At 38.1% G+C, this 15,904-nt stretch overlaps 1 protein-coding gene across 3 annotated transcripts in view; it reads left to right on the forward strand.

Annotated features, from left to right (window-relative positions):
• The window catches only part of LOC120626358 (moesin/ezrin/radixin homolog 1), a 77,278-nt gene that overhangs the window by 50,454 nt on the left and 10,920 nt on the right, over positions 1 to 15,904 (forward strand). For all 3 annotated transcript variants that reach the window (XM_039893857.1, XM_039893860.1, XM_039893858.1), the window contains 6 exons: positions 6,483 to 6,605; positions 7,208 to 7,378; positions 8,509 to 8,720; positions 12,974 to 13,234; positions 13,791 to 13,896; positions 15,195 to 15,329. In XM_039893857.1, coding sequence (XP_039749791.1) covers positions 6,483 to 6,605; positions 7,208 to 7,378; positions 8,509 to 8,720; positions 12,974 to 13,234; positions 13,791 to 13,896; positions 15,195 to 15,329 — 1,008 coding nt within the window. The remainder of the gene's footprint in view (positions 1 to 6,482; positions 6,606 to 7,207; positions 7,379 to 8,508; positions 8,721 to 12,973; positions 13,235 to 13,790; positions 13,897 to 15,194; positions 15,330 to 15,904) is intronic.

Consider the following 15,904-nt stretch of genomic DNA (forward strand, 5'->3'; position numbering starts at 1 on the left):
TTTATTTTTTGTCTCCTGCCTGTGTTAGCCCAGCTGTAGATAAGGTAGTGCTATCACTACTAAAAATAATCTGCTATCTGGAGATTAAAAATTAGATTGATTATTAACTTCTGTCGTAAGACGTCTTAGGTTCCGGTTATCATGACAGAATATATTAGCGTAAACCCTAAATAATTTTCCAATGCGGGTAAACTGGTTAAACCGATTTTACACGTTGCACGTTGGGATCACTCTGGAACCGTTCAAATCACCAATCAGTGCAGCTGACAACGTCCGCAGACTATTCCTCGATTGAATACACGGGTTAAACTAGATATCTATAGTTCTAATAGTCATTTCCATGGAAAGTTTGAGCTAACTCATTTCTCGTTAACTAATTACTCGCCACAACTGTTTACTTGTAAACCATTTATTCACCTTAACTTTTCTCGTTAACTGATTCCTCGTTAACCATTCGATATAGCTGAACGAGAACCAATTATTCGGTATAACTCATTCCTCGTTAACCAATTTGTACTCTTCATAACTTATGTCTAGGTAACCAATTATTCGCCATAACCACTATTCGCGACATTATTCGAATATTTTTTCCGCTGCATGGAACGACCGTTAATTAATTAAACTGATACCGCCTCCGCACCGCGCCGGATACACTCGACATAGGGGGCTTCTTAAACACCTTAATACGTACCTTTTGGTGCTACTGTACATAAAACTCTAAACTAAACTAATTCGAGAACTCTGAAAACAGTACTATCCTTTTCTTTGGCAAATATTGCGAAAAGGACAGCACTACCTTTGGATCTTTCAATTTAGTATAACGTTGAGATTTAGGTTCAACATAATTATCACCATTGGATAACTAATATAATGACGCGGCATAATGATGTCTACGCGAAATTAACATTAACCAAAGAAACCGTACGGCTTTAGACAGGCTCAGATATACAGTGGTTAGTCTCCGCAGATAATCCACATATTTATAAAAAAATACAGCCAGAGAGCATCGCGGAGAAGACGGCGAGGTGCGTGACGACGGCCGTGAAGAAGCTGGTGTCGCCCGAGGAAGATGAGGAAGAAGCCGCTTACGATAGGGCCGACGATTTGGTAATACGCTTGGGACCTAATGTAGTGATGCTAGCTGGTATTGCTCTGAGTTGTTGGTAATTTTATTATATAGTCTGTTGTCTGTGGCTCTTACGATTTGTGTTAACTTATCCATTACATTATCTTTTCAAAGTTAACCGTTTTGCAGTTCAGTGTACATAACGTGGAGTTAGGAAAAAACATGTAACTGTTTATGTTTAGATTTTAAAGGAGAAATGGGAAAATATTCCATTCCAAATTTTAAAATCTATAAATTTTTTAAGTCTCTCTTATAGGAGAGAGGGCTTTAGAATAGATTGATAGACCACGCTGCTGCAATGCGGGTTGGTGGGCTATTGTAACAAATTATTAAAAATTATATATTTCTGCTTTGTTAATTCTTTCAATGTTGTATCTTTATATACAATCTACAATAAAGAAGTAAAAACAGATAGCAATAAAATTTAGCATTAAAAGAAAGCTAATCTATTACTGTAAAATATTTTGATGATATAAATCAAAATCCACATGTTCAATCGAAGTTCTCTTTCATACGGTATTAGTTTGTAAGGTGTGTTCAAGTGATGAAAATGATCTAGGATTAGTTACTGTGACATGGATATTGGATACCTTAAGCGTTGTTGTATCGATGGAAGTCTTGTAAGTTCGCTATGATTGATCGGAATGTCCGTCTTTAATCTATTGCTTTTCTATATACGTATTGCTTGCTCCTTAGTCTATAGCTAATCAAAATGCAATACGTAACCTATTACCTAACATGTAAAGTGAACTCCACTAAAACAGTAACGTAGTGCCGAGATATAAAGCGTTCTTGTACGACCTCGTACAGACCCAATAGGGGTAACTGCGCAAGCTCGCTTCAGTCCTTTTTACTTCGAGGGCAGATTTGCCGCTCGTGTATTTGAGCTTCGACTGCATTGCCACTTAGCAGATGAGATGTCTAACTAATATATACTTACGAACTGCCTAGTTGTCTATTTTTACATTATTACAAACAGATAAAACAAATAGAACTCAGCTAGTTAGCGCTGCGTCGCTTATAATGCTATTTGGTTTTATAATACCTATCCCAAGGCTATATTGCGTCATATAACAGCACACATTTAAGTATTTCTTATCAGATACCGCAGACGTAAATATTCGCTGTTAATTTTCGCACGGAACTTCAACACTGAGACTATCGGTTGATTTTTTGTCGTAGATAAGCGTGATAATGGATTCAGATTAAGTATACGATTTCTAAGCGAAATAATTCTTTAGTAAAATCTACATAGAATAAAATTTACGCTATCCATTTCCGCAGTAATTGTGCTTACAACCATTATGATAAGGATGTCACTACACTTAAATTTAAACACGTATAGGTATAATTTTGGATAATTTAGTATTCATTATTGTAATTGTTAGGATTATACCTAGCTTTGCGAATACATCGAAAACTGTTTAACAATTCAGTTACTAACGAAGAAAAGTATTGGTAGAATATTCTTTCGAAGAGAAAAAATCCATTTCGATTTTTTAAATTCCTAGAAAAAGCCACACATGAATATTGTTTTATCTCAAAAGGAACAAATAAATTCGATAACGACATTAGGCAACCCGGAGTTGCCGATTTTTTTTTGTTTGCGAACCCCTAATTTATACCACCGCACCACGGGGTTATGTCAGACTCTTAACTGATTAAAACCCCTCGATGTTCCTACTCTACGATGTCCGTCAAAGCTGACAAACCTGTGGCACTACGGGCCTAGTTGCGCCAGTTGGAGGTGAGCTGGAATAACAGCACGTAGTAGCAGTCAACCAGGCACCGTACTGTGATCACACCTTCCACCTGACAGAGTCTGCCGCCCCCTGGATTCATTCACTCGGGTCGTCGGGTCATAAGCCATCGACTAACAAAATCCCATAAGAGAAATTGACAACGAAATTTCGAGGGTTTTCTTCGCGGAAGAATTCTTCTCTTGGTGCTTATCGGATTAAATGGCGACCTATTTACCAACCATTGTTCTGTGATGCTGCAAGGAGACCGCCCTACCTGTTTCCCAGAACAGATAGGTATAGCAAAACCTTTTCCGCCATAAATTACAAACGATAGGTTACAGAGAAATGCCACCTAACTCATTAACGTTATATGCTTGTTAACGCAGCTATAAAGTATTATTTACTTAGAGGTTGACGCAAGCCACTTTCAGAGAAAATCTCATAATAGTCGTTTACCATGTCTGATGTTACCATGAAAGCTATTTCCGATAAGGTTTTATTCATTTTAGAGTTTGCTAGTAACTAGTATCGTAGTATTTAACAATGTCAAGTGAACATCAAGCAAGAACTGGAGTCCGTGTTAATAAACCGACATCGGAAAGAATAAGAAAAGCATCTCAAGTATATGCCATTCTTTACTTAAGAGTTAAGATTAAAATTAAGAAAATCTTAATCTTAACTCAAGTCAAGAAGTGCAGATAAATACCAAAAAGTTGTTAGTTAAATGGTCTGGACCACCATTTTACGATCCACCTACATACATTATTGTGATTATGTAGTACTCTTACATCATTTTCATAATCCCTAACGTCTTATAATGCTAGAATAAGGTAAACATATTTTTCTTATTATTAAACGTAAGTGTTAAACATTGCTCGTTGTATTGCTATGTATAAGTGATGTGTATATGAAAGTCCCGTACCGCGTAAGTAACAATTGCTAATTTTACAGGAAGGCCAGAAATAAAAAATCTATGAGACTTATCAGCACAATTTTAAAGCTGATATACCATTTTGATCCAATTTAACTCAAAAGGGTTTTTTAATACATACTTTGGTATGGAGATTATTTTACCGAAATAGCGGACTGCATAAAACTTGTGTTAATCAATAACTGGCATCAATACAAACAAGTTTCAGATTTCCGACATATAAGTTAGCAACGATTTACTGTAGTTTACAATTTAGTCTAGTACAGTTCCAGTTATTGATTCACACGTTTTAAAATAATATCCATACATAGTATGTTTAAAATACCATTACGCGGTATTGTTTCAACCCGCCTTTTTCAACAATAGTACTAGTTACGCGCTATGGGACTATAAATTATCGTTAAAATAACTTTCTGAAAAACAATTGCAAAACTTATCCATTGTAACGTAATGGCAGTACTTATTATTCTCTCTATGTTGTACGCCGTATGACTGTATCGTGATGATTGTTGAGTCGTGTATCGACACCCACTGGCGCTGAATTGTAATTAATTGTTGCCTTTTTAACGCTCCCCCTGGACCATTGGGCACGCAACGAAGTCAGGGTCGCTACCGTTCTCCAGATGGGTAAGACACTGTTATGCTAAGACCCTAATTTTAATAGTGTCCCTGCACACAAGCCACTTGCGACAACCACAGATCGCCCCTACCGGCGTTTTTTTTTTAGTTTTCATAAATTTTTTATGGACTTGTCGCTCACGGTTTACGCTGCCACAAATCGATGCTGCTGCTCACTACGAAGATATGGTATCAAACAATATTATCTAAACTAGTTCCAAAAAAATCTCCGGTTTCCAGTACTGTTACTAGTACGGGAACGTACTGTAAGTATGCTGCCACTAGATGGCGCTCTTTCAATACCATATACATTGTAGTTAACTAACACGCGATCGAATGAGTAAACATGGGTAGAACATCAAACACTTGGCACTTGAAAATATGTAGGTAGCGGCGCAAATTTTTGTGGTTGTAGCGAGTGGCCCGTGTGCACTTAAGCTATGTGTTTCTAAATAATTATATATTATGCCGGTGTAATTGCTTTTATAAATATATATATGTATGTAATATTATGTGTGTATAAACATGAATACGTGAACATCGAATGTAATCTTACCTATTTCCTGTCGATAAAGGAGGGATATGAAACTTATAGCATTCTAAATGTTACTGTGCCATGAATGTGCACAAAATTAACCTGTGAAGTGAAGTAAAATGATGTGAACGTTCACTCTTTATTTTCCCATACAAAACGCTTGGACCAATTAAATGAAAGCATTTTTTCGTTATTTTAAAGACATAATTAGTCGAATTTCGACTGCACGCGATTCTACTATTATTATTTTTATAAAAGTTGAAAGTCTCTACAATCGTTTCCACGGGACCGAACGCAGTTCTTTAGGAATAAACAATCAAAATGTTATGGCAACAGAAAATAAATGTATAGTTAGTGGGAAAAGGCATATGGCGCCAAAGATCATCAGTAGGACCAATAGGTAGGTAGCGCCAATATTCTCCCCGTAAATACGTCCACGCCTGAAGGGCTAGAAGACATCCTGTACATAATTAAAGTACATTAATTTCAAGTAAATGCACAATTTTGGAGACCTTCAAACTTTTATCACGTTACGTAATAATAAAAGAGTCAAAAGGCAACTTTAATCGTGTACATTAAGTAATTAAGGTTGCAGTTAGTAATGTGGGTAATTATTTTTAACTTTATCACTGGCAGCCTTGGCATAGTTGTACAGTATGTACTGTCTGTCATACATATACTATAAGTCGAGGCAGAGGTTAAGGAAGTTCCTTGTTAAAATTCAATATGTTAAAACTTATCATATCACTAGGAAGTTAGTTCAAAGGCGTCACTGATTTAAAAAAAAAAAAAATTGAGAATCAAAATGTCTTCCTAAATTATACGACTATTATTATACGGCTTTTATTTAGACAATATATTAACTTTGAGTAAGTACATAATATATACTATGTAACTCAGTGGTTCATCCAGTATAACTCGCCACATCAACTTTGCAAAATTTTGAATTTCTGCCACCAGTTCCCCGACTATAGTACGTATGACTAACAATAATACAGGCGTCACTCATCACAAATGTGGTTAAGAGTTATGCGTGTTATATTACACATGTATTAATTTAAACGCTGACGTAACATCAACACAATCGTGAGAAGTAAATCTAGTGCCAGGCGTCAATACTTTACTTAGGACTAAAACACATCTTAATTATGCCAAGGAATAAGTAAGAAAAATATACTTTGAGCTTCTTCTGAGTACTCCTTTTAGAGTTCGCTAAAAAGCCTTGAACAGCTTTCGATTATCATGACAAAGTTAAACGTAAACATTCTAGTTCAAGTGTACCTACTGTAAACAGTTCTGCAGATTGTTGTCTGATCTGATTCTTTAAATCCCAAAAACCTTGAACTAAACCTGCATAAGGTGTTCACCTAAAGTTGTATTATATGAATGAATGATTACACTTTTAATGTAAAACACAGAGTGAGAATAGTGACAGAAATACTAGATACAGGTTATTACAGAGTAGATGTTGGCATTCCAGGCAACCAAAGAGGTAAACACATAGCCAACTGAACGTTTACTATTTTGCAGGTGATGCAACAAGACGTCAAGAAGGAGAATCCTCTCCAGTTCAAGTTCCGCGCCAAATTCTACCCGGAGGATGTCGCCGACGAGATCATTCAGGAGATCACGCTCAAACTCTTCTACTTACAAGTAAGTTAACATTTAGCTGTAGTCGTGTTTTAGTCGTATCGTTAACTGGTTTGACCTTCTTGTAAACTCTTCAGTTAAAGTATTTATTCACGAGGTTGCTAAGCAGTGATATAGGTAAGGCTCTAGAAATGCATAAAAATCCTTTTTTATTCTCTTTTTTTATTAGGCATATAGACTAGCGCTTCAGTGCAATCACACCGATCAGTGATGATTCGGCGAAAGAAGGGGTCGCACTGGCCTTTAAAAATGCCTATCCACACTTGATTTCAAGATACTCAGTTCGGTGGCGTTCTACATGCGTACCCTACACTAATAAAATATATAACTCGTAAAGTAGGAGGATTTTTCTATTATCTGCCAAGTTTCTGAACTATGTCTACCCTATTCTAAAACCTTGTGGACGCCACTGATTCAGATTATAGGTATCGGGGAAGCTGGAAGGGCATTCCAGAATTCTTTCAATGCCGCAGTTCGATGGTAGCAAAGAGGTTGTTAAACCAAATCTAATGGCTCCTGAGCACACTCCGAAATCCGACATGTATTCATTATCATTTAACATGGCCAGATATCCCACCCCATTTATTTTAATGTAAATTTTATAGGTGAAGAACGGCATCCTCTCGGATGAGATCTACTGCCCCCCAGAGACATCAGTACTCCTGGCATCGTATGCAGTCCAAGCGCGTCACGGTGACCACAACCCAGCAGTCCACGCGCCCGGCTTCCTCACCAACGACCGGTTACTGCCACAACGTGTTACTGACCAGCACAAGGTGACCACAAACACATTTTACAGACCCGGAATAATAACACACAGAACCCTCATTCAGCCATTGTTGTACGCAGTGCCCAAAAACCGTGAAAACGCCTCGCACGCAATTCACTTCACTTCGTACTGTTGCTAGCTCACAAACTTTGCCCATTAAAACGTTTAGAACATTAAAGGTAAAATAAATAACTGTCAACTGCTGAATGGAATGAAGCCTGTTCGAGAAACACTAATAGAGTGTAGTGGTTTTTGATGCTTCAATTTAGTCTTGTAGTCGGTTTATATATGTGCTTAATTCTGTGATTACAAAACAATAAATAAACACTTCGAGTAATATCATTAATAGACGGCCGATTGGCGCAGTTTGCAGCGACCCTGCTTTCTGTGTCCAAAACCGTGGGTTCGATTCCCACTACTGGAAAATGTTTGTGTGATGAGCATGAATGTTTTTCAGTGTCTGAGTGTTTATATGTATATTCTAAGTATATAAGTTTATTCATAAAAATATTCATCAGTCATCTTAGTACCCATCACACAAGCTACGCTTACTGTGTTGCCAGATGGCGATGTTTGTATTGTCGTAGTATATATTTTTTTATTTATTGTTATTATTCCTTTTTTAAATATCAAATAAAGTGAACCACAGTATGACAAAGGTTTTACTTATCATGGTCTCGTGGACAACATTTATTTTCTCTTAGGAAAACAATAATCGTATTTAGGGAAAAACAGATATCAAGCAGCGTTCTCTGTCCGCATAGTATATACCCTCCACTGCGCTAACCAAGCTTTCTGCCCAGATCGTTATTATTGGCTCCCATTGGGGGAGGCCTTTAGTCACACAGTGGAATGTTATATGCTGGTGGATAGAGGATTCATAACCATTTTGGCTCGAACGGTGTTAGCAATCCTCTGGCAATATTGTCCATGATTGCAATCAGTTTCATTCCCGTTTTCACTAAAACCCCTAGTGTCGCCTAAATCGAATGCCTTATGATTAAGACGATGTCTATTTAAAAAAAAACGTTTCACCAACTGTTAGGTTGATGTATGCGTAGGTATCTCCTTAAATGAGCCGTTGCTTATTTAGGCATTGCCTTCATCGTCGTGAATGTTGAACGCGTTGGTTGTCAGATGTCGCGCGAGGAGTGGGAGCAGAGCATCACCAACTGGTGGCAGGAGCACCGCGGGATGCTGCGCGAGGACGCCATGATGGAGTACCTCAAGATCGCGCAGGACCTGGAGATGTACGGCGTCAACTACTTCGAGATCCGCAACAAGAAGAACACGGAGCTGTGGCTGGGCGTCGACGCGCTGGGACTCAACATCTACGAGAAGGATGACAAGTAAGTCGCGATCTGTTGTTTTACCACATTAGTTTAGGTGTACTGATTACACCAACCAAGCAACCTCGCCCTTCAGACCGGAACACAGCATTGCAACTTAGCGGCAGAAAGAAGCATAGTCGTAATACTTCCCCAGACGAGCTGTGTCATAAAAAGCTCTACAACTACTAGGAGTGGAAAACCATAGCCTATAAACAGAGCAATATTTTGCAGGACATGACAGGGCGAGTTCCTGTTCCTGAAACGTGCCGCTTTGTGCCTTGATACCTGAGACCTGCTACAGATTTCTCCATAACGTTCTCAAATGTGCGTGAAGTCTACCAATCCATATTTTTTTTTAGTGTGCTAAGCCGTTCGAGAACATTGCGAGCTTAGCATCCATAAAAGATTGAGTGTCGTAAAATAATGATTGTCGTAGCTCGTAGCTAGCAATTTCGCAGTCGGCATAATTCTGCTTTTTTCAAATGGGACTGTTGATGGTTTTGCTTATTATAATACCTATCTATCTATCTATATATATAAAAGAGAAAGTGTGCGGGTATGTTCCGTTTAGGCCCCGAAACGGCTGGACCGATTTCAATGAAACTTTCAGGGAATCTCCGGATTGACCTGGCGAGTAATCCTGTAAAGTTTGGTGACGATCGGAGCACTCCTATTTTTGAACTGTCAAACTGTCAAATACAGCTTTTATTAAACATTTAATGATGTAAGTTTATTGTTTAAATAAAATAAAGCAAAATCTAGCCAGGCGAAGCGGGCTGGGTACGCTAGTATAATATATAATATAATAATATGACTTGAAAAAATCAAAGTCGGTTAATGCCATGCCATTATAAGTTATAATTAATAATATATTATTAAAACGTTGAAATTGTAGACTGAAGTCGAAATAAAAGGAATTTAAACTTTTATCATTAAAACATTGGTTACAATACTTGTATTTGACAAAAGCGCGATAGTGCAATGCCTCGCAGCGGACGTGATAAAAGAACATGTTTGTTAAAATTACAATAATTATAGTGTTTGCCGATTAGCAGGTTTGGAACACTCGTAGCTTGCATTTTTAGTAACGTTCATCAACGAACATCAATAGGAATTGATTTCCGTTTCTTTGAAGCATAGACTTATAGTAAACTAACAGTAAATTACCCGTGCAGTTGGTGATCCCCAAATAAATATCATCATCATCATCACCACTATCGATCCATTACCGGCCCACAACAGGGTAACGGTCTTCGTTAGAAATGGTCATAAATTAGTGTCATCTGCATATCGTCTGCGTAAGGTACAGAGGTCATTTGTGGGATTGAGTATACGCTTTTATAATATGATTCCTAAGGTGATTTTGGACCTGCCAATGCACAAGTTTAAAGAATTTGTTAAAACAAATTTATTACAGTTACTATACAATTGATGAATTTTTTAATGACAAGGTTGCTTGGAAGCATCCGGCTCCGCTTTCAGCTCTCACAAGATAGAAAAATGAATGTTAAAATGTAAAATGTAAATTGTTGATGTTGGAAAAGAGCAACTGCTGAGTTTCTTGCCGGCTTCTTTTCGGTAGAATCTGCCTTCCGAACCGGTGGTAGAATCACTACAAACAGATAGGCTTGACGTTTCAAAAGTGCTTATATTAGGCCTACTTAAAATAAATGAATGTTGAATTTTTTTGTTCAGAATGAGAAGGGTTTTGGCCTTAGTCCACCACGCTGGAGAAGTACGGATTGGTAAACTTCACACGCATTTGAGAACGTTATAGAGAAATCTTAGGGCAGGTCTCAGGTTTCCTCACGGTGTTTACCTTCACCGTTAAAGCAAGTAATTGTATACATTTAAAACGCACATACCTCCGAAAAGTTCGAGGTGCGTGCCGGGATCGAACTCGGTCAACTCGAAAGGGCGCCTAAGCTGGAAGCGGAACTTACTAGCTATTTCCGCTTCCAGATTTAAATTAATTCAAAACTGAATCTTAACTCGATAATTTTAGGGTATGCAAATATTTAATTCAAGACATGAGTAAAGGAGGTCTTAGTAGGACTAGAGCTTGTTTCGTCACAGAGCTCGTGCGGGTAAGGCTCTAGAAGTGAATAAAACTCCTTTTTTTTCTTTCTTTTTTTTAATAGGCATATAGACTAGCGCTTCAGTGCAATCACACCGATCAGTGATGATGCGGCGAAAGATGGGTCGCGCTTGCCTTTAAAATTGCCTATCCACACTTTATTTCAAGGTACTCAGTTCGGTGGCATTCACTTCATACATGCGTAGAAGCCTACCCTAAAAAAACATATAACTCGGAAAGTAGGATAGGAGTAGAGGATTTTTCTATTATCTGCCAATTTTCTGAATTATGTGTACCCTGTTATAAAAACCTTGTTTATGCCGCCAAGCTGGTTGAGTTCCGGTCTGTAGGCCGTGGTTGCAGGTGTAAGTTTCCGGCACAGGTGTGTTATGAGGCTTAACACCTACGCCTAATATTGCAGGACGTGTTCCTCGCATACGCTACTCCCTCCGTGTAAATTTTAAGAAATTGGTATGCTTTCTGTAGCTTCACAATATATTTATAATAATATAGTATTTGTACGATACAATATTAGTCTTTATAAGCAAAACGTGGTTATAAACAATCGACTTACAAGAAATGGTCATAAATTAGTGACATCTGCATATCGTCTCCTAAAGGTACACAAGTCATTTGTGATATTGAGTATACACTTTTATAATATGATTTACATAGGCTTAAAAGATATGTTAAAAATCATTTATTACAACGAGGTTTCTATACAACATCTATCTATCTATCTATCAATTTCTTAGATAGGAAATGAATGTTAATATGTAAATTGTTGATGTTTGCAAAAGAGAAACTGCTGAGTTTCTTGCCATCTCCTTCTCGGTAGAATATGTCTGCCGAACCGGTGGTTACTACAAACAGACAGACTTGACGTTTCAAAAGTGCTCATATGCATACTTGAAATAAATGAATTTTGAATTTTTAATGACTGACTATAAATATAAAAGAAGGCTAAAAATTAGATTCACGTGTTAAAACAAACACGCTCGTCTTGAAGATGCCGTTATCTTGGACACCTTGTGACGCGCGTAATTATGCCTATCAGTGCTCTTATCGGAATCGATTATGTCATCCACAAATTATCTGCTGTCTCTATGTAGGTATGTGGTCGGTGCGCGATGTATCAGCTGTATCGCAACGAATCTTCCAATCACAACATTCCACGATACAATTGTTTATGACCACCTCAGTATGTTTATGTAGTAATATGTATGATTGATATATATTTAATATATATATAATATATATATAATGTATATATTTAATATATATATATCGATATATATTAAATATATATATATATATATATATATATATATATTTAATATATATCGATTGTTTATAACCACGTTTTGCTTATAAAGACTAATATTGTATCGTACAAATACTATATTATTATAAATTTATGTCTATTGGAATAAAAAAAAATGTTATTCAATGATAGATCCATAAAACAATTAAAAAATAATACTCGAATATATAAGACAAGATAAGTTTGGTGTTCCTTATACTTATGAAAATCCCTTTATGGAGCACTGGGTTGGTACACACTCACAAACCAAAAGCTCTAGAGTTAGGAGATTCCTGATTATTTATTGTTTATAGGTTTGGCCAATTTTAATTTATATTTAGTAAATAAGATAATTGTTTTGGTTGTAGCTATGGATTTTTATCTGAATCAAACGTTATTATTAGAAAAATCTAACATCTCCATGAACACTTTGGTATCGAAGAATTTTTAGAAAGCCATAAATAATTTCTATTTCACCATCGTATTCAGTATGTATACGCTACTCTGTATACTCTATATACAGAGCAACACTTTGCAGGGCATGCAAAGAACAACACACACCTCAGAAGGTGTCGTTGTTAAACCTGTGATTACTTCGGCAATCACGCCCTTCAGATCGGAACACGCAGCAATGATTTGAATTATCGCAAGGCTCTGTACTTGGTCGCCGGTGCCGCCCATCAACGTATAGGTCATCGATGACCTCGACATGCTCGTATCGTGTTTCTTTAGCCGTGCTGAATGAGCTCTGGTAGGTGGGCAACCTTGTGGGTTCGAGTCACCGATGAGCTCTCAGCACCTAACGTGTTACGCCAGCGACGCGTAGTCTAGCGGCCTGTGGCCCTATCAATAAGAATGCTATTAATCATTAAACATTAAACTTGTCCGCAGATTGACCCCCAAGATCGGCTTCCCGTGGTCGGAGATCCGCAACATCTCGTTCAACGATCGCAAGTTCATCATCAAGCCGATCGACAAGAAGGCGCCCGACTTCGTGTTCTTCGCGCCGCGCGTGCGCGTCAACAAGCGCATCCTGGCGCTGTGCATGGGCAACCACGAGCTGTACATGCGGCGCCGCAAGCCCGACACCATCGACGTGCAGCAGATGAAGGCGCAGGCGCGCGAGGAGAAGCAGGCCAAGCAGGCACAGAGGTACTGGCGCACAAACGCACACACATACACACACCGCACACACTTGCGTACTCACACACCACACGCACCCACATACACACCACACACACGCAAAATACACGCACGTACCGACCCACCCATGCATACAATCACACACAAACACATGAACACACACCCAATCACAAACGTTCGTACTTATACATACACAGACACAAACAGCACACTCGCGCGTTGTTATACATATATACACACACAAACGCATGAACTTATAATTACACACATTACACACACTTACCACATAGTTTTCGTAATTTTGGTCACAATCTCCAGCACGGCTAGCGTGAACAGGAGACATTTCACATTTCCACGGGGAAATGACGAAAGCATTCGAGCATGGGCGTGCCACAGGTGAAAATAATAACAAAATACCCGTTATATCAAACGAGGGTAAACTTCTCTCTATGGCAGATGGACAAGTAAATTGTCTCCTTTGTCGGTAATTCATACATTGAAAATTAGTGCAATCCAATTAAATGAGTAAAAAATGGACTTTGAATTGTATGGTAACCGGTTACAGAGAGAAGCTACAGCTGGAGATCGCGGCCCGCGAGCGCGCTGAGAAGAAACAACAAGAGTATGAAGATCGGCTAAGGCAAATGCAAGAGGAAATGGAACGCTCACAGGTATTTTTTAATCTATTTCATAAATTTAAAATGCGTATAAAAATTTTCGGATCTTTCCTTTTATATCAGTCTTATATTATAGCGATTGTAGCGCCATCTAGGAGGACACATTGCAGTTTCTATCTACTTTTTCAAAGGTCCATATGACAATAAGACACGTTTGATACAAGTTTGCTTTTTTATAAGTTTTTATTAGTGTATTGTATTCCATCTCGTAAGAGAGGATTAGAACTGAAAGACTCCACTCTGCATATATGCCGGTTGGCAGGCTTTAGGGGTTAATCGCTTACACAAGGAGTATACATGCAATAGGTCAGCAAGCGTCAACTGTTTGTATCCAGCATTGAATTAAGAACGTACAGAATCCTCTTGCAGCCATTATTGTATGCAGTGCATTGTGTCCAAAAACAGTGAAAAAGCCCCGCGCACATCTCGCCTTACACCCGCGGAATATTCCTAGCTCACAAACTTTTTCCTATTTTCACATTTTATGGTAAAGCTTACAACATAAGAGGTAAAATAAATACTGTCATCTGCCGAATGGTATGAAGTGTCTAACCGTTCGATCAGTTGCTACACGATTGACGAATTCCTTAATGACAAGACTGCTTAGAAGCAGGCAGCTCCGCTCTCATCTCTCACAAAACAGAATAATTCTAAAGATTGTTCAACTATACCTGGTTGCCTGGAAGTAAGACGCTCCGCTTTCATCTCACACAAGATAGATCAATGATTGTTAAATTGTAAAATGATGTTGGAAAAGAGCAACTGCTGAGTTTCTTGCCGGCTTCTTCTCGGTAGCATCTGCCTTCCGAACCAGTGGTAGAGTCCCTACAAACAGATATACTCGACGTTTCAAAAGTGCTTATACTTGGTCTACTTGAAATAAATGAATTTTGAATTTTTGTATTTTATAAAATTATGTTGCAAAAGAGCAATCTGCGTTTCCTGCCGGCGATTCTCAGTTGAATCTGCCTTCCGAACCGGTGGTAGAGTCACTACAAACAGATAAACTTGGCTTTCCACAAGGGCCTGGGTCTATTTAAAATAAATGAATTTTGAATTCTATAAAATGATGTTGGAAAAAAGCAGTCTGCTGTATTTCCTGCCAGTTCTTCTCAGTGGAATCTGCCTTCCGAACCAATAGAAGAGTCACTACAAACAGACGTAGAGTTCCAAAAGTGCTTAAATAAATGAATTTAGAATTTTTGAAACCGTTCTAAAGCGGAGTGGTTTTTGATGCCTCAATATTGGGCGGGTTCCGTGTGTTCTCAACTCTGTGGTATCCCTTATTCCAGGCCAACCTGCTGGAGGCGCAGGAGATGATCCGGCGGCTGGAGGAGCAGCTGCGGCAGCTGCAGGCCGCCAAGGAGGAGCTGGAGCAGCGCCAGAACGAGCTGCAGGCCATGATGCAGCGTCTCGAGGAGACCAAGGTACCGGAGCCACTGCCGGAATTGTGTTTGAAGTTAAACTTCTTCAGGCGTAGTAACTCAGATTTTTTTCTGACGGATGTAACGCTCACGTCATACGTCTGTGTAGTTTCATTAAAATAATAATTTGGATAAAATAATAATACGTCGTATACTTCACGCTTCTTGACTTATACACCAGCTAGTGGAAAATATAATAATCAATAAGGAATTTTTATTTCCAATATTTTCAAACGGATCAATTGAAAATTCAAGAGTTTAAAAAAAAAAAAATTGTAAAGTTTTATACTTGTTTATTTATTACTTTTGTTATAAATGTTCTGACGATTGCTACATTCTATAATATTCAATGACAAGGTTATATTGATATGTGCTTGCATGTAATGCAAAGTTAGATAGAACAACCTTAAATTTTCTACTCTCAATTATTCTATTTAATGAATTTGATATGAATGAATTTTAGATAGATACTATAAAATGAAATAGTGATTATTAAATGAAATGGCACACTCCTAGGAACATTTTCGCGCGTAAAGGGTGTGTGTCTGGGTGTTAATATGTATGTATATTATAAGTAT

Source organism: Pararge aegeria, chromosome 9 (genome assembly GCF_905163445.1).
Source record: "Pararge aegeria chromosome 9, ilParAegt1.1, whole genome shotgun sequence".
Lineage (NCBI taxonomy): Eukaryota > Metazoa > Arthropoda > Insecta > Lepidoptera > Nymphalidae > Pararge > Pararge aegeria.